We start from the raw sequence: 19,897 nt of genomic DNA, 5'->3' as shown, positions 1-19,897 counted from the left end.
TACAAATGACATCTTGTAGCCCCCAAAAACTTCAAAATCAATCATGAAAATAAACTGACAAAAGCAAATGAAGATACATTTTGCAATTACAATAGTATCAACCATTTCCAGTGCGTGGTAATACCCAAGGTATAGTGTATGAATTTAAAGTGCAAACAATTGTCCAAACACATGTAATGACCACACCATAAAAGCTATAAAAACATGCCTTCAGGCCAGTTTATGTTAACGTAGTGGTTAACTTTATAAAGACTATTTTACAAAAAGTGAAAAGTATCATGTCATTTTATTTAAACTGTTACATCCACGAGCAGATTGTAAACAACAAACAACTGTCTGCATAAAACTACTAGGCCTACTGATTGCTCCGAGTTTGACGCGTGTGCCGTCTGCCTGCCTGCCTGTCTATGTATGTGTATGTCTCTGCCTGTCTATGTGTGTGTGTATATATTTATATATGTGTGTGAGCACCACTTGGTTCACAGCGCAAGTATACTACAGACAGTACCATGTACTTTTTTAACACTGTTAAATACATCCATAATCTTGTCATGAACAGATTGCAAACGTCAAACAACTGAAATGTAATATTAAACGGTGCAACTAAAATTAATTCCAGGGTTCCCACACATCTTTACCAATTCATTTTTTCCAGAATATTTAACCCAATTTCCAGGACTATATAACAATAATTCAGCCAAATAACAGGTCACTTAATCCTATGCGCAATGCCCAAAGACAGGTAGAGTATGCCAGTGGTTCTCAAACTTTTCAGGCCGTGACCCTCAAAATCAATCATGTTTTAACTGGGGACCCCTCCACCCTGACGAGCAAGAGTTGAGGAATTCTGTATAACACGGTTTGTGAAAATACCTTTTTTTCCCAGGACCTTCCAGGACCCTTGATAAATTCCAAAACTTTTCCAGTAGTGTAAAAATATTTTTCTAATTTCAAAATATTTCCAGGAATTTCATGACCGTGGGAACCCTGTAATTCTCATTTAATTTGGTCATACAGTTTAATAACTGGACGGTTGATGAATACAGCCATAAACTAATTCTAAACTTCAAACTACAACTGAAATGTACACTTTTAAATGCAAGTGAAATCAGTAGTCACTGAATACAGGTTAAGTAAATACAAGAAAAACAGAGACAAGATCCTTGAAGATAGAAAAGAAAAACTAAACCCTGTGTACACATGGGTATTGAACAATGTCCAACACATTCACTCTCTCATCTTGTCCAACTTGTTTATAGTAGAGAACTGTGGATACACTGACCTCAAGGCCTGAAGGAAGGCCCTTGACGTAAAAAAAAAGAATACTATCTGGGAAGGGAGATCACATCTTCACCTTCAATGATGACTGACTTCCCTCGGGTTGTAGTGTATAGCCCGCCTGACTCCAACTGCCGCCGCCATCAGGAGCACAACTCCGCCAAAGAGCCCTGGATCGTTGTCAATTTCCTGAAGGAATGAAGGAAATGTACATCACATACTAATCACATAGTAATCGCATCACTCAGGAGTTCAATAACAGGTTTCTCCACCTTCCTAGTATTTAGTATTATGTTTGATCAGGAGAATGAACTCGGGACAGGATAAACAAGTGCAATTCAAAGTGATCATAAAATAAAAATAAAACAAAAAGACAAATTTGGAACTGTAATACTAGAGAATTGAAGCTGATCTTTGTGGCGTTCTCTTCTGAGCGGATAAAATTGGTATGAAGTTTCTATTTACCGAAGAGCTTAAGGAAATGGGCAACCCCAGTTACTGAACAAACTAAGCAGCAATATACAAATCAGCCAAAAGCATTTGTAACTGGTATACTGACCATGGTATTACTGTAGATGACTGACCAGCAAACTGGTCACAGTCTAACAAAAATGAACCATTAAGCACCCGCATTGGTATTGTGAAGAAAGCTTCCACAGAAAATAGCAGATCAACAAGCTCACAACACAACGCGCTGCGTCACTCCGAGCTTGTCGATCGGCAAATTTCAGCCAACACTTTCCCTAGAATAACAAAACACTAGTATGAAGGTTAATTTAGGTGTGATAATGAGGACTCACCGTGCACGTTTTGAACACTGTAGAGGCATCCTCTCGCAGGAACGCCATCCTCTCGCAGGAACACCGGAGGGGCATGGAGCACAGTTGTACGCTTCGTGTAGATATCATGCACATTCCTATGAAGATTAAAAAAGTGTAAATATTTAGACATTTAGTAATGAATAGATCAACAAGCTCACAACACAACGCCCTGCGTCACACTCTGAGCTTGTCGATCGGTACATTTCAGCCAACACTTTCCCCGGAATAACAGAACACAGAAGTATGAAGGTTAATTTAGGTGTGATAATGAGGACTCACCGTGCATGTTTTGAACACTGTAGAGGCATCCTCTCGCAGGAACACCGGAAGGGCATGGAGCACAGTTGTACGCTTCGTGTAGATATCATGCACATTCCTATGAAGATTAAAAAGTGCAAATATTTAGACATTTACTAATGAATTAGCTAAAATACAAGTCTTAGGGACAATACTAGTTTATTTGCCTCTTTTTTATCCCATGACTTTGTAACCCATTTTTCGCCAGGTGCCAATTTGCCTAAACGGTAATCCTGAACTCTGCGCTCCCTCTGCCAACCTGGGGAGAGACCCAAACTGAGCTCATGCTTCCTTCAGTGCATGAGTAGTGTGCAGCCCGCTTCTTATCACCTGACAGGGGGAACGTCCCCGGTTGGATGTAGTGCGTGGAATGAACACGTTATTCCAACCAGTTACAATCCCCTCCATCAGGCGCCCTGGCTGGCCAGGGGGAGGGATTATAGTGACCAGGATTACCTAGGAGACACGCCAGGACATGCAAACTCAGAAAGGCCCTTTCACCAACCCAACCTAGGGTGTGTGCCTGTGGGCACTGTGGATGCGGAATGAGAGAACTCACCCCCAGCTTCCCGATGGGAATTGAAACCCACCTTCTAGCTGTGAGGAGACGGGTCTTCTGACTGCGCCACCGTGCCCTTAATTTGGGTCATTACACTGGTTATATCATGCAGATACATAATATCTACCTGTTCATCATGTAGCTTGAACATTCCATTCAATGCATCTGCGACCGCTCCAGATCTGGATGCCTCTTCTCGAAATATTGCCATCAAGGGAGTGTGGCGATCCAACTTGGTGTAGAACTTGTTGGGCAGGTTCTGGTTTGTTACCCGCTGGAACTCAGCATAGACCTATAAAAAACAAAAGGACAGAACAAAAGGTTCAGATACTTGTAGGGGTGCAGGGAAAAGATTGATTTGAACTTGACTCTTGTACCGGCAGGGACCTGGAAACAAAAAACATGCTTCCATGCTTAGCAAGGGAGGTGGGCTGCCTCCACATCGCCAAGATATACTGTACATACAGACAGTGTAGAATTTCCCCCTTGGGATAATAAAGGTATCTATCTATCTTGTTACCTGCTGCGTTTGGGTCTTGGGCTTATTGAAGTTCTTTCTGTCTCTGGCTCATCTGGTCTGTTGCAGTTGGGTTGAGTCAGCTGGGTCTGGACCTACAGAGTAAAGACACAATATTAAAGCAATAGGAAACATACAAGTAGGACAGCAACTAACCACCATTTTACTTATTAACCGGTTTATGATTTCAAATCATCACTGTTGGTTGGATACACCCACCGTACTTTGCTGAACAAGCGTGATTTCATTTTAGCCCCAGCAGCATAAATGTCAGTTAATATAAGCCTACCATTACACTACCAAATGTACAATTTAGGTAGGGTAAGTGAAATCTTTGGTTTAAAACTTGTTTTGTTCAAAGGTTCAAGCTTGATATTCTGACAGTAATCATAGCTATATTGTGTTTGTTCAGTGATGTTAGTACCTTGGCTGGCTGGTGGATAAGGTGGAAGTTAAGGACTACTGTTACTGAATCCAAACCAGCTTTGTTTTCAGTGATGTTAGTACCTTGTTCTATGCTTGCCCTGGAGCTGCTGCTTTGAGCCTGTGCCACCTCCAACGCCTGCTTGGACTTCGGAGCCTGGAGGGAAGTCAAGTCAAAAGCCACTGTTAAATATACCACTATGGAAAGAAAACCCAATGTTGTCTTTCATTCTGATTGATTGATTATTTTAATTGAAGTTTGTAATGGGAAAAAGTACAGTTTCATTACAGCACAAATCACTGGTACAAGGTCAAATAAAAGGAGATCCTAGAAAGCTTTACGGCTTCTTTACACAGGACACTTTGTGCATCTCATATACAGTAACATTGAAAGACAGACAGATATAACAGAGTACTTTGCATAGGATAACTAAGGCTGGCTGGTGGATAAGGTGGAAGTTAAGGACTACTGTTACTGAATCCAATCCAGCGTTGTTTTCAGTGATGTTAGTACCTTGTCAAGTGGCTCTGTTCTATGCTTGCCCTGGAGCTGCTGCTTTGACTCTCCTGTTGCTACCTCCAACGCTGTTGCCTTCTCTGACTTCTGGTCCTGGAAAGAAGTGAAAGTACAATCAAAAGCCAGTCCACTGTTAAACAATATACCAGGGGTCTTCAACAGTGGGTCCAGGACCCCTAGGGGGTCCTCAGAGTTGCTACAGGGGGCCCTCCAAATCTTTGAGTGATAGAAACTATATATTTTTTTTTTTTATATTAACCACTTGAACCCTAGTGTCCTTATTCTGAGAACTGTAGCCAAAAATAGCAGATCTACAAGCTCACAGCGCAGCGTTGTGAGCTTGTAGATCTGCTATTTCTGGCAAAGAGGTTTGGTGTAGAGGGAAAAATAGAGCAGACCAAGTACAGAGTGAAAGGTCAAGTTTATTAAGTATTGACGGTTCAAGTGGTTAAATATCTGAAAACACAAATTGACATGAATCCAAAATACACTGATGATTGTGCTGTCAAACAATGAAACTATATGGAATCTATGAACAGGTTGTGGGGGTCCCTGCTTCTTCTCTCTCAACTAAGGGGTCCTTGGCCTGAAAACGTTGAAGACCCCTGCAATATACTACTTTGAATAATGGTGCTTTGCATAGGATAACTAAGGCTGGCTGGTGGAAGTTAAAGACTACTGTTACTGAATCCAATCCAGCGTTGTTTTCAGTGATGTTAGTACCTTGTCAAGTGGCTCTATTCTATGCTTGCCCTGGAGCTGCTGCTTTGACTCTCCTGTTGCTTGGAGTCTCCTCCTGTGCTGTTGCCTGCTCTGACTTATGGTCCTGGAAGGAAGTGAAGGTACAATCAAAAGCCAGTCCACTGTTAAACAATATACTACTTTGAATAATGGTCACCTAACACAAAATATTTTAGACAATGTGTTTGGATTTTTATTTTTATTTGTTTCAGTTCTTATTTTGTAACCCAGTAACCGTCATGTTTTATTTTATCTACTACGATACTATGGCATATTCCATGGTTCTCAAATGTTTTATTTTTAAGGACCCCTTAACTGAGTGTAATGGAACCAAATGGACCTGCAGAGTCTATTTGGTTCCATTTGGACACTCAATTCAAAGGAGCTTTATTGGCATGAGAAAACATACGTTTACATTGCCAAAGCACACTCAGCGACAACGAGTAACAGACCTGTAAGGGTTCATTTGGTTCCATTTGTAGACTCAAGAGTTACAGACCTGTAAGGGTCCATTTGGTTTCATTTGTACACGCAAGAGTTAGTGTTATGTTCATTCAAGGCTAGCTCTGTTTTTCTGGTAATATTGTCTGCTCCTTTCCCATGTCTGACAAAAAGAAAATGACAAAATATGTCCACCATAAGCCAACATGGTATTGACCCTTGGACACAACTAATATACAGTAATGAAATCAAACTGTAGGCCTACATAATTTTAAGCAAATAAAACATTCTGGCAGGGCTACTCACCAAAAAGAATAGATCTACAAGAAAACAACATATGGTCGGTACCATTGTGTATCACAATGAAGACTTGGAATTTAGGCGTGCCTTGGTGAAAATAACAAATACAGAAAATGGCAAGTTGTGTTGTGACACGATGTATGCTTGTGAATCTGTGCCAGGGAGCATAATAAATCTGTCTTCCTTCATTTAGAACAAATGATGAACGTTTCAACACAATGTAGCTACCATTTACAACCAGCAAAATCAAATACTGCTCTAAATACAGCCTAATAATGCTACAACAGTATGAATGTGTGTGTGAATGGGTGAATGTAATGCACAATCTATGTAAAGCGCTTTGGATTAAAAGCGCTATATAAATGCACCATTTACCATTTACACAAAGCAAACAATGCGCGCACACACACACGCACGCACACACACACGCGCACACACACACACACACACACACACACACAGAGTGGGCAGCGAGCATTTTAGGCAAACATGATGTTATTTTTTGGAGTGTGCTCTTAACCAAGACTCCAGTGTTATCAAAATTATTAAAACTACCACAAGTTCATGTTTAATGACTCGCTTCATATAGTTTAAGCAACTCACACGCACGAACGCACACACACACACTACACAGGGTTTCGCGGGCAAACTTCTCCGACACGGAAAAAACTAATTTAACATGAACAAATTATAAAAACAACTATTGAATTCATGTGTAAAGACACTTACCGTTAACGTGTTCTGCTTGAGGACTCGTGGTCATCGTGGAAGTTGTAGAATATGCAAAGAAAAACTTTTGAAAGTTCCGATGCGTCCGAGCCAGCGCAGAGCAGACGGCAGCCATTACAGAAAATGTTTCAAAGATTGTAAACTCCGCCCTTTGAGCAACTACGTCATGACGCAATGTGACGTCTATGTGACAAATCGTTCAGATGAATATAATATTAGCTTTAATATTACTGAAAGAGGACAAAAGTGCTCCACGCACGCAATATGTTTCAGTTAGTAGAACTCTTTAACACATTTCAAGTATTTAATACATAATCCAATCAGTGTTTTACTGCATCAGGGATTACAGTGAAGTTTCAAATTTGTACGTTCTTTCGCAAAGTAAAGCCCTGCCTCATCGTACCAGGCTGCGCACAAAAATAGTGAAAACAGCCGATCTACAAGCACACAACGCCTCGCGGTGCGAGGCGTTGTGTGCTTGTAGATCGGCTGTTTTCACTAGTTTAAATCATTTTTAAAATGGAAAAAAAATGAACAGTTTTTGGACATACAAGGTTTTCACCCGACGACGACGATATACTGTATGTTCCCAACTTCTGTATTGTTTTAGCAGATTCATCTGATTTCTTCGCAATCGATGCCCGTCCATCTACATGTAACCCGTGTTATAGGCCTAATTTACACAAGCCTTTTGTTGAAAGCAATTTCTCAACCACTTTCAATGTGGCCTCCCTCTTTTGGGAATGTCATTATAGGCGAACATCAGGGACGTGCAGAGAATGTTAGAGAGGCAGGGGCTGACATTTCTAAAATAAAAAAGACCTTCTCGCTCACAACACGTCGGCTATTTTCAGTGGTTGATACCATACTAAGCATATTCAAGTCAATACTGGAGATGTGGCATTACGGCATGGATTTCCACACAGAGAGTGCAATTTTTTGCTGCGTTCAAGTTGAGGAGAGTTTGGACAAGGCAATTATCTTGAATGCTGCCTTCAGGTATGGCATGGAAATGGAGCATTTGCATTTCTTTCACCTTAGTAAAAAACGGCATTCATGGTCTGGAGAGGGCACTTTTTACAGATATTTACAAGTGCAGGGGCTCAAGCCCCCTTTGATGTCTACTGTACAGTATGTGTGCAAGTGCCTGGTGAACATTTTCTCTTTTCTGGGGAGGAGAAACAGAGAGATAGAGAGATAGAGCATGACATTACCTTAATCTGCTTGCATCTCTAAGCTTTATTGTTCTACCAGCAACACCTTGCTATACCTGCTTATTGCTGCCTGGTGGTTATAGGCAGTTGCACAGGCCGGTGATGATGGACAAAGTGCTTTGATTGTTGTAAGGCCTCTTGAAAAGTAACTGTTGAGGAAAGGGAGTGTTTCTTGCTGGGTCAGTAAACTTCAGACTAGTATTTTATTACAACGTCAACATAATTTCCCAATGGAAGGTTCAACGAGCCAGCCAGTCAGCTAGCGTCACACAGCTCCAAAGAAGGAGTATGAAGACAGAAAGCTGAGGGACAGGGGTGTCGCACCAAATTCTGGGCCCTGGATACAAGGATTCACTGTGGGCCCCCCATGAATGTTCTTCATAGGGGGAACTGGGAGCACATTATTACGCATTATTTTGTGCTTAAACTATTGAGAAAATAGCAGATATACAAGCTCACAGCGCGGCACCAAGTGCCGCGCTACGAGCTTGTAGATCTGCTATTTTTAAAAAAAGTTCAAATCCTTCTGAGGTTTTCTGAAAAAACCTATGTTTCTATGTCAGTGGTGCTCAAAACTTTTCATCTGAAGGACCCCCCAAATCACATGTATTTGGCCCCCATCTCAAAATATTTAATACAGGGACCCCCAGAAGCTAAATTTGCTTCCCTTAAAACATACATATATTCAAAGATTTGCACACATTTTCATGACTTTTCAAGGAGCTTGTATATCTGCTATTTTTCAATAGATGCTAAAGTATAAAATAATAAATGCCCCTCCACCTTGGGCCCTCGTAACTCAGTCCCACTTTCCCCCCCTTGTGACGCCCCTGCTGACGGATGTGCCGTCTGATCCAAAATCAATAACGAATGACTTCCATTTCAAAACAAGATGAGGAGCCTGGATGTTGACGTGCAAGACGTGGACCTGATGTGGATGGTGTGGATCATGAGGCTGTGAACGTCCATCAGGGAGACTGAGGGGAATCTGATCCACTATCATAGAACGGCTCACAAAGCTAGTAGTGCATTCATATCAGATTGCTAATCAAGATTCAAGACACAAGGTGGGATCTAATAACAGTGTGGCGTCACTGTGAATCTCAGACGTCATGACATCATTTCCTTTTTTTTTTTTTTTTTTTTTTTTTTGCTCAATGTATTTTTATAGAATTTTCAATTTCAGGAAAATAAGGCAAGTCTTAAACAGACAATACAAGTCAAAAATTAACACAAAAATACAAGTCAGGTTTAGCACCGGATAAGACATCCAGCTACATATGAGTACCCTTACAGTGCAATATCTAAAATGTAAACATTAAGGCACTGTCAGCTGATCAACATACGAAAGAAAGGGCTGCCACACTCTGATATACTTATCAGTAGAACCCCTGAGTGTACCGGTATATCTAATTATTCTAGTTTAAGAAAATACATGACGTTGCAAATCCACCGACTAAAGGAAGGACGACAACTATTTTTCCAGTTCAATAGAATGAAACGCCTTGCCAGCAAGGCAGAGCAAGTTATGCTGTCCAATGACGTCATATTGAAGACATGTGTCTGGCCCGTACAGTGTGACAAAAAAGAAGAAGAAGAAAAGAAAAAAAGTAAAAACAAACAAACAAACAAACAAACAATCAAACAAATGTAACACATATTTGGGGATTTACTTCCTTGGCAGCATGCAAAAAAAAAGAAAAAAGAAAAACAACAGCTGAGAATAGCTGACCTACAAGCTACCTTTAAGCGACCTACAAGCTCTACAGTAATCCATCCCTTGATATAGCATCAATATTGAACTCATATACAGAGCCAACTCACTGAACTCAGGGTTTATTAAATTGTGTTTAGATTGGTCCACCGATGAAAGACCAGTCGAGGTCAACTGCAGGTGCAGGGAGGGTGCTGGGTGGACGTAGCAGATGTCTGACTAGATACCCTAAACCAGGGGACTTCAACGTTTTCAGGCCAAGGACCCCTTAGTTGAGAGAGAGAGATGAAGCAGGGACCCCCACAACCTTTTCATAGATTCCATAGTTTCATCGTTTGACAACACGAGAGTTACAGACCTGTAGGGGTCCATTTGGTTCCATTTGTACACTCAGAGTTACAGACCTGTAAGGGTCCATTTGGTTCCATTTGTACACTATCAGAGTTACAGACCTGTAAGCGTCCATTTGGTTCCATTTGTACACTCTCAGAGTTACAGACCTGTAAGGGTCTTTTATGTCTTTATTGATAGGACAGTAGACTGACAGGAAAAGAGAGATGGGAGTGACACGCAAGGTCATCAGGATGGGGATTCAAACCCACAACACACTGTCATTCATTAGAGCCTATGTGGTATTCACCTGGACCGCTAGGCCAACAGGCACCCCAGTCAAAAAAACAACTTTGACCCGGGACCCAAACTAGTGAAAATAGCCGATCTACAAGCTCATAACACTTGTATGTAGATCTGCCATTTTCACCACAAAAGTGAAAACAGACATTCTGCATAATAGGTACCTTTACTTTTGGTACTTTAAGTACATTTTGATGCCAATACCATTGTACTTTTACCCAAGTACATTTCTAATTCTGGACTTTTACTTGTAACAGACTAATCCTACTTTTATGTAAGTAAAACATTTGAGTACTTTTACCACCACTGATTGATGATGCCAATGCTTTTGTACTTTTACTCAAGTAAAACTTTGTATACAGTAATTTTACTTATAACCAGAGTTGGGTGTAACACGTTACAAAGTAACGCGTTACTGTAATAATACTACTTTTTTCGGTAACGAGTAGTGTAACGGCACTACTCCTCCGAAATAGATAATAACATTACAAATACTGCCTGGTCGCGTTACTCGCTACTCTCGTGCCTGCAGTTCCTGCTTCTGCCTTCAGCAGGAACCGATTGTAAACATCATCACTTGCCTTTTAGAACATTGGAACTGTCATTTCACTAAAATAACTAACCAGAGAAAAGGTAATCAAACACAAGTGATTTTCTTTGCCAATCAAGCAGCCACCTGACATTTGATAACCGTCGCACATAGATTAATACAAGGGGCTAAATACAGCAAACCCCCAAATAAGGAGATTTATAATATCAAGCAAAGAAATTAATTACCTTTTGCTATGATTCAAGAGTGAGAAAGAGAGAGATTGAGAGAAAGAGAGAGACAAAAGAGACAAAAGAGAAAAAAGAGTGCATATCACAAGGTGCACAAACCCGTTTGAATCACAGCCTAGATTAATATCCTACATGTGAAAAGATAAACCAAAACCCAAATAGTTAGTATTAAATATCCAATATCCAAGCAAGCCACAGGAATGAATTACCCTATACTGGAAATCCATGTATTGTAGGCTGAGAGAGAGAGAGGGAAAGAGCAACTCACCTAGCTCTGAGACTCTGATGCTGTCATGATGACGGACAATTAATAAATATATTCCTTATGCAAAAAACATCGCTGTTATGTTGCTTTTTTAAGCAAATGGGAAGTTTTCCGCAGCTAGAATCAGTTTGAAATTGTTTTATTGCTTCTGCTGCACACGGAGTGATCTCATTCTATTCCATCACTTTCGCCTGCTACAGTATGACCTGCTGCGCTCTGTGGGGGGAAAATCTCCGCCAGGTCATGTCCACCCCTGGACTGTAAAAATCATAGGAGCCAAATGGAATGAAATCTGCTTAAACTTACTGACAAACGGATACAGAACCATATATAGGCTATATAATGTCAGGTGGAAACCTTGTATGTCCGTAAATAAAAATGAATAAACTCATGAATGTATAATGGCAAAAATGGGAGTCCTAAATTACAACGAGGCACCAGGGGCACCGAAATAATTACATTATCATTTGTATTTATTGTTATTATTATAATTATACTCATTCAAATGACCACCAGTGAGCCCTGGGACTCACTTCATTGAACAACAACTGTATTGTATTAGATATTATTACAATATATAATAAATATTAATACATCTAATATATGTTGGCAATGCTCAGACTTTTTTATGGAGTAACGCAAAAGTAGTGTAACGAGTAGTGTAACTAGTTACTTTCTCCAGGGAGTAATGAAGTAGTGTAAGGCACTACTTTTTTCAAAGGTAATATGTAATATGTAGTGCACTACTTTTTTGAGTAACGGACCCCAACTCTGCTTATAACATGTAACAGTAACAGTATTTCTACTATGGTGGCCTTGTTTAACATTATTAAACTATAGAAGCCAAAGTAATTGAAAAATAATCATTATATTCACCCTGATTCATCAAACCTGATTGTGTGTGTGTGTGTGTGTGTGTGTGTGTGTGTGTGTGTGTGTGTGTGTGTGTGTGTGTGCGCGTGCGTGCGTATACATACGTGTGTAAGAAGTTGAACCAATACAAACAACACACACTCAGTGTAGTTCCATGTAAAAGATTTTAATGATCAACGTTTTGGACAAGTTGTCTTCATCAGGGTGTTGATGTACAAATATTTACACTGATTTTAACCTCATGAACCCTGGTCTCTGTTTAGGACAAGTTATCACACTGTTACTGTACATTCAGAAATAGTGAAAATAGCAGATCTACAAGCTCACAACATGAGCAATGGTTCTCAATCTATGTAATTTCAAGGAACCCCAATAACTCTGAGAGTGTACACATGGAACCAAATGGACCTGTAAGGGTCCATTTGTACACTCAGAGTTACAGACCTGTAAGGGTCCATTTGGTTCCATTTGTACACTCTCAGAGTTACAGACCTGTAAGGGTCCATTTGGTTCCATTTGTACACTAAGTCTCAGACCTGTAAGGGTCCATTTGGTTCCATTTGGACACTCAGAGTTCCAGACATTTAAAGGTCCATTTAGAACCTCCTCAAGGGATCCTGAGGGTCCCTGGACCACACTTTGAGAACCACTGGTGTAGAACAGTGGTCCATATATGGGCGTGTGTTTACAAACATTCAAAACTATTCATAAATAGTGAAAATATCAGACCTATAAGCTCACCAGGCGTAGAGCATTGGTCCATATGTTTAAAAAATGTAAAAAGAAATTTGAAATAATTTAAAAAATAGCAGATCTACAAGCTCACAACGTGTCACATCACACCGCGTTGTGAGCTTGTAGATCTGCTCAAATGGCCAAACCATAAAATGGTGCATAACTGGTTAATGATCAACAATAGTAGTTTTAATTAATAACATGATTATATATGATTCTGAAATACATTCTGCATAAAGAGTACTTTTACTTTTGCTACTTGAGTATATTTTGACACTAATACTTTTGAACAAGTAGAATTCAGAACGTGGTAACAGTTATTTCTACATTGTGTTATTTCTACTTTTACTCAAGTCCAAAATATATGAGCACTTCTACCAGCACTGCAGCACCTAACGCCCCCCCCCCCTCTCTCTGTGTCTCTCTCCCCCCCCCCCCCCCCCTCTGTCTGTCTGACCCCCCGTCTGTCTGTCTCACCCCCCTCCCCGTCCGTCCGTCCGCCCGTCCGTCCGTCCGTCCGTCCGCCCGTCCGTCCGTCCGTCCATCCGTCCGTCCGTCCGTCCGTCCGTCCGTCCCTCCCTCCCTCCCTCCCTCCCTCTCCCTCTCTCTCTCTCTCTACCACATCGTACACAGCTCTGCTGTACCATAACCAACATATATCCCTGCATACAGAGGTTGTGTGAAGGTGGTGTGAACTGTATGGAGGAGGGTCATGGTGTCAGTAACACTGTAAAATGACAGAGTCCCTGCACTGTGATCCAGGTACACCCCCACTCTGCCTCTGGAGGGACAACTTTCTGACACTGTAGTCTCAACTTTGTTGTGGGTGAACTTGTAGCTTCCATCATAGCAACCTAAACACCATGAGTTGTCATTGTGTCCAAACATTGACTCATAACCCTGTCTGTTGATGTCTTTATAACAGACTGCTATACGGACCAACTGTCCATTCCATTCCACTTCCCAGTAGGACTTCCCACCTTCACACAGACTCTCTTTACTCAACACCTGCTTGTGAAAGATGAATCTCTGTGGATGATCACGGTAACCTTGGTGTTGGTATGTTCTAGTCACCTTTTTGTTCCCCTTTGACATGGAGAGCTCATTGCTCGCTGTGTTCACATCCAGTGAGAGTGAACGGGAATCTGTGAGAAAACACATGACAAAAGATCACAACAAGTAAAACCTCATCAATATTATTATTGTTGTTTATAGAGTTAACAGTTTTATTGTCACCGTTGCAGGTGTGTGTGTGTGTGTGTGTGTGTGTGTGTGTGTGGGGGGGGGGGGGGGGGGGGGGGCATTACTACATTAACCCATTAAGACATGAGGCTGGAGGAGAGGAGAGGAGAGGAGAGGAGAGGAGAGGAGAGGAGAGGAGAGGAGAGGAGTGTGTGGTTGTGTGTGTGTGTGTGTGTGTGTGCGTGCGTGCGTGCGTGCGTGCGTGCGTGCGTGCGTGCGTGCGTGCGTGTGTGTGTGTGTGTGTGTGTGGTTGTGGTTGTGGACAGGTTTTTATTACTTTGTGAGGACCAAAATGTCCCCACAAGTATAGTATAATTGGAGAAATAGACATTGTGGGGACCAAATAGTAGGTCCCCACAACGGTTTGGGTTAGGGTTAGGGTTAGGGTTAGGATTAGGGTTAGAGGTTAGGGTAAATCATTCATGTTGAAATACTAAAATATCTCAAAACACAGATTGAACACGAAAAATAACTCAGGATTGTGTTGATCGTGTCCCAAACAACAATTAAAATAAGATCTGCTGCTCCAGAGGTGAACTGGCCCTTTAAGTTCGGGGTGGAGCATGAGTGTAGTGCACTTTTTTCTGCATCTTCATCACAGAAGAATCTTTAAGGCCAGTGAGTTTCAGGTGGAAAAAAATTAACTTCTACCTTTTTTTCTTTTTCAAATGAAAATGTAAAACGTGTCAAAATGACCTGAACCGAAAGGAGTAGTTCACCCCAATATGCTTGATTTCTCACGCCATGGAGACTTGAGTTGATATTCTTTTTGTATTTGTCGCATTCCTAAGAGTGTGCGTGCGTGCGTGTGTGAATGGGTGTGAGTGTGCATTCATAAGACAAGAAATGTATTGTAGTAAATGTATCCCATTGATTCCGGATGAAATATGGGTCTCCATCAGAGCATATGAGTGGAGCGGAGCACGAGCGGAGCGGGCCGTTTTTGACGTGAGCGTGAGTGAGCGACTTTTCAAATAGGTCTGAGCGGCTTTGGAGCGAGGATTTTCCTCCACTCCTTGGAGAATGCAGACACTGGACCTGCAGTCATTCAGCGTGCAGCCGCGAGGGCCAGTCAGATATGTATCCGCCCTGCAAAGCTCATTTATCGGCCACCTTTTGGAAAGTGAAATATCCCTATAGGCCATATTTTGATGCAGTACTTTACTCAATAAAATGTTGAATGTGGGCTTACTGATACTTACTAAAGTTTTAAACACAAACAGATGCACACGTGCGCGCGCGCGCGCACACACACAGCGAAAGTATCAAATAGGGCTTAAGTGATTAATGTTTGTTTTGTAATATTAAATCTGCAAGCTGATTAATAATTGTAGTGGAATAAAAAGTACAAAATGGGCCACGGAAGGCCGAATCACAACTCCAGAATGGATGTTTGAACTGTTACAACCTTTACCCGTTTACAGGGGCTCTTGGGAATGAAAACACATTACACTTATAGTGATTATCATCTTCATTCACAGAAGGATGTGAATGAGAGAATGCCACATGCTGATATTACTAACTGTTCATTTACATAGCTGGATGCGTGATACTTTGATATAATGAATGAAACAGAATTCACACTTACACTTCCTTGGACCTGGTTGCAGCCTGAACTCGCCACAATGGTCAACACTGGGGTGGATGAGATACAACGTAATGTCTACTTATTCCATTCAAATAATAGATACAATTACCAGAAAACAAATTCTACAGCATCACCATATGATTGTGACCGTCAGGTCACAGTTACTATGGAAATGTCCAGCTCTTACGTCTGTCTGTGAGTCACGCTAATTCATACATTGTCCACATGGGGCACAAAAGCATTGAAGGCAGATCAGCTCAGTTATTTAACCCAGTGGTTCTCAACGTGTGGGGGGGTCCCCAAATTATTTTGGGGGGGTCCCCAGATGATTATCTTAATGTGCAACATTGTTTTCTCTCTCAACAGTAAACAAACCAACATAAAGTTTTAAGTGTATAGAGCAGGACTCCAACAAGTCACTTTATCCATTCATCTCTCTCTCTGTCGTCTTCAGACGAGCTTCCATCGGAGTCTCCAATCGTTCCGGTTCTCCATACACCCGGCCAGCTCCGAAGAGCTTTCAGCTCCCGCATCCTTCTTCAGGACGTCCACATACGTTAACGCGGAACGTCCTCGCGATCGATGCCCGTGCGTTGGTTCCCACAGGACCAGCCTGCTGGCCGGGAGCTCCCGATGTCTATGGCAGTGGCCGGCCAGCTTCATCCTCCTAGCTGCTACCTTCTTGCTGAGCCTCGGCAGTTGCCTGTACAGGTCCATGTTGGTAATGTGGATGTTCTGGTTCACATTCAGAACAGCTCGTAGCATTCTGGTGTAGCACCCATCCAGGGACTTCTGCAGGGTGGGTGTCAGGGTCCAGCTTTCGCAGCCATACAGGAGGACAGACTCCACCGTGGCGTGGAATAGGCTCAGCTTTATGTGTCGGGGGAGATTCGAGCACCACACTCTTGACATACCGTTCAGGGCCCTCCACGCTAGTGCCTTCCTGACCTTAAGGTCCTGTTCTGTGGAGTTCATCCAGGAACCCAAGTATTTGAAGTCATTGACCTCTCGCAGAGCGTTGCCATCTGATGTTGTAATCGGCGGATGGTCCGTGTGGATGTTATAGGTGATTACCTCAGTCTTCTTTGCATTCAGTCTGAGGCCAACCTTAGCACATTCCACCTCCACTCTGTTCAGGGGTTCCTGCGCTTGCTCCACACGGTCAGACACCAGGCAGATGTCATCTGCGTAGTCTAGGTCTGCCAGAGCTACAGCAGGGTTTCTGCTAGACTTCCTTGGTGTAATTGTGAAGCCAAGCTCCTGCTCCCGCCCATTGATGGCTTTCCTGAGCGCGTAGTCCAGAGCTATGATTAAGAGGAAGGGGGCAAGAGTGTCTCCCTGTTGCACCCCTGCTAGGATTTCGAACTCCTCGCTGATGCCATCTGGGGTTACTACCTTGGCTCTTGTGCCCTTGTACATGGCCTCTATGCCCCGAAGTAGATTCGGGGGGACCCCGTAAGCCTTGAGGATTTTCAGCATTATGCCTCTGTCTATTGAATCAAATGCCATTTTGAAGTCAATGAAACACAGCACTGCTGTCAAGTTGTTCTTCTTCACCTCCTCAATGATTCTCCTTAAGGCCAGGATTTGGCCTTCGGTGGTCCTTCCCTTTCTGAAGCCATTTTGGTTGTCCCTCAGGTGTGGGTCAATGGCGTCCCTAATCCGGTCTAGTATCATGCGGTTGTACATCTTCGCTATGACACAGGTCAGGCTAAAGCCACGATAATTGTCCGGCTTAGACAGATCTCCAGATTTGGGAACCGGGATGATGTTAGCTAAGGACCATATATCAGGCTTGATGTTATCCATCAGAGCCTGGTTGCAGATCTCCAGTATGATGTTGTCGAGATCGCAGTTTTTAGGGACCTCTGGGGGGATACCATCCGGCCCAGCACGTTTTCCTTGCTTCAGGGTGGACTGCACAGTGGCAAACTCAGAAGCTGCAAAGGGGCCATCATCAATTTCAAGATTTGTGAGAACTGCAGGTATCTCTTCCTCAGCTCTGTCCACTGTTGGGTGGGTGTTCAGCTCTGTCCACTGTTGGGTGGGTGCCCAGGAGATCCCGGAAGTGGGTGAACCAGGTGGTCACTCTCTCTTCTGGGCTGCATCCTGCCAGCTGTCCCTCTCTCGCCCTCTTGCGCCCACTCATCTTGTTTATGACCTTCCATGACTCCTTGTATCTTTGTTCGCCATGTTCTGCCTCCACCCTCTTCACTTTCTCCAACATCTCCTCCCCTTTGATCCTGTCATAGGTGCTGAACAGCTGTTGTTTGGCACTGTTCAGCTCCTCCCGACTCTCTGTGGTCCCCTCTCGCTCATAGCTTATGCGTGCCTCTGCCACCTGCGCCCGCGCTCGGACAACTTCTGGGTCCTGGCTTCAGATTTACTTTTATAAATGAATGATATTTATGAACCATGGTGGAAACTGCGGCTCGCTCTGTCGTGTGTGACAGAGAGAGACAGTAACCCTAACCCTAACCCAAAATGTAATGCCTCAACTCTTAGTGCTCGTCGGGAGGGGGGGGGGGGGGGGGGGGGGCAGTTAAAATATGCTTATTTTGGGGGTCGCACCCTGAAAAGGTTGAGAACCACTGGTTTAACTGAACTCTGTCTGTGTGTGTGTGTGTGTGTGTGTGTGTGTGTGTGTGTGTGTGTGTGTGTGTGTGTGTGTGTGTGTGTGTGTGTGTGTGTGTGTGTTGGTGGATCGCTGCACAACCTGACAGTCACGTCTCGACCTTAGGCTGTGTTACTTGTTTCATTACTCTAAACCTACTAGAACACATTTACAGTGAGTGGCAGCAGTTCTGTCCATACCTCAGAGTCTCCAGTGGTAGAGCAGAGAGGAGCACCACTCCGTCTCCTGGATGGTTGTAGTCCAAGTCCAGTACTTTCAGATGGGAGTTTGATCTCAGAGCTGTGGCCAGATAAGAACAGCCTTCCTCTGAGACCATACAGCCGGACAACCTACACACACACATGTGCACACGCACATGCACAAGTTATTTCAATACAATGTTTCTGCTGGATTGGACATTTTTTTCATAACAAAATGCTATGTGAAACTAAGGGATGACACCATCAGTTTGTCCAATTTGTTTCAAGAATTAATGGGGAAAACCACCCATTTGTAACATTGAACTTTGTACAAGTACAACTAAGACTTACACTAGCCCATGAAGTGACGTATTATATCCCATTCATCCCCTTTGACTGTTTTACATACATTCTCATTCAATCACACTCACTCCATTTTAATTGGGTAAACACTGGGTAAACAGTTTAAATCCTGATCAAAGGCCTGCCCCCAAGAAAAGCTCCAATCAAAGTATTTAGTGAGATCCGCAGACACAGAATAGAATATTCATTTGGCAGCAGGTCAAATAGGTCAAATGAGTGAAGTGATGGAAATGAGTGGCTGGGATCCCTTTTACCTAGCGGTATGTGGCCACTTCAGCTGCTACAGTTAGCAGATTAAGTATGGTGTTAAAGGTCAAATGACATTCTGTTTTTACCAATCATAAAAGTCTTTGCCCTGGTCCTAAAAACATGTTTTAAAATGTTTAAACTTGAAAATCCACTCCATGGAGCCATGGTCTCTCTCTCTGTTTAGGTGTCATGAAAAACGATCTGTCACCTGAAATACTCTATAATCACCACCAGGGGAGCCTCTCTCTCCCACTCATTCTAACAAATATTAGTATAGCTTGAGTACAATTTTGAATATTTGTACTTTACTTGAGTATTTCCAATTTTCAATTCTTATACTTCTACTCCATTACATCTCAGAGGCAAATGCACTTTATCTCTCCACTACAATCATTTGGATTTTGATTATTAATACAAATCACTCACTTCAGCCCTTATAGGCCAGCAGTTCTCAAACTATGGTACCCAAAGTGGCCACTGGCCACACACACGCACACGCACGCACGCTCACACACACGACACACACACACACACACACACACACACACACACACACACACACACACACACACACACACACACACACACACACACACACACACACACACACACAGAGAGAGGTCCTCCCAGCTCCAACACAATGACAGAGAGATGCATCGCAGACGCGATGCATGTGTTTCGTTCGCTGCTTTGCTTTGGTACAAGACACACTGTGACACACACACACACACACACACACACACACACACACACACACACACACACACACACACTGACACACTGACACACAGAGGCTGAGCTGAG

The 19,897-nt window shown here is 42.7% G+C and overlaps 2 protein-coding genes and 1 long non-coding RNA gene across 3 annotated transcripts in view; all 3 read right to left on the bottom strand.

Moving 5' to 3' along the window:
* Positions 1-373: 373 nt before the first annotated feature.
* LOC308280584 lies at positions 374-3,483 on the bottom strand. The gene is made up of 4 exons (XR_013961756.1): positions 3,083-3,483; positions 2,379-2,475; positions 2,079-2,194; positions 374-1,467 (listed from the first exon to the last, which is right to left on the bottom strand). It is a non-coding gene; the product is annotated as an uncharacterized lncRNA (long non-coding RNA).
* Positions 3,484-3,523: 40 nt separating this feature from the next.
* Positions 3,524-17,086, bottom strand: LOC308280332 (uncharacterized protein; the record flags this gene model as incomplete). Its single annotated transcript, XM_080720594.1, has 5 exons — positions 3,524-3,567; positions 3,980-4,052; positions 4,410-4,505; positions 5,136-5,238; positions 16,938-17,086. The coding sequence occupies 5 exons, from the start codon at positions 17,084-17,086 to the stop codon at positions 3,524-3,526; spliced, it is 465 nt and encodes a 154-aa protein (XP_080576720.1).
* A 577-nt stretch (positions 17,087-17,663) lies between these two features.
* LOC308280331 (NLR family CARD domain-containing protein 3-like) overlaps positions 17,664-19,897 on the bottom strand; it is a gene marked incomplete at both ends in the record, with an annotated part of 41,868 nt that continues 39,634 nt past the window's right edge. Inside the window, 2 exons of the mRNA XM_080720593.1 lie at positions 17,664-18,042; positions 18,482-18,631. Of these exons, the coding sequence (XP_080576719.1) occupies positions 17,664-18,042; positions 18,482-18,631 (529 nt within the window). The remainder of the gene's footprint in view (positions 18,043-18,481; positions 18,632-19,897) is intronic.

The sequence above is a fragment of the Nannobrachium achirus genome (genome assembly GCF_963921795.1).
Source record: "Nannobrachium achirus genome assembly, chromosome: 24".
NCBI classification, from domain to species: Eukaryota; Metazoa; Chordata; class Actinopteri; order Myctophiformes; family Myctophidae; genus Nannobrachium; species Nannobrachium achirus.
This window is presented reverse-complemented; position numbering and strand designations above follow the sequence as displayed.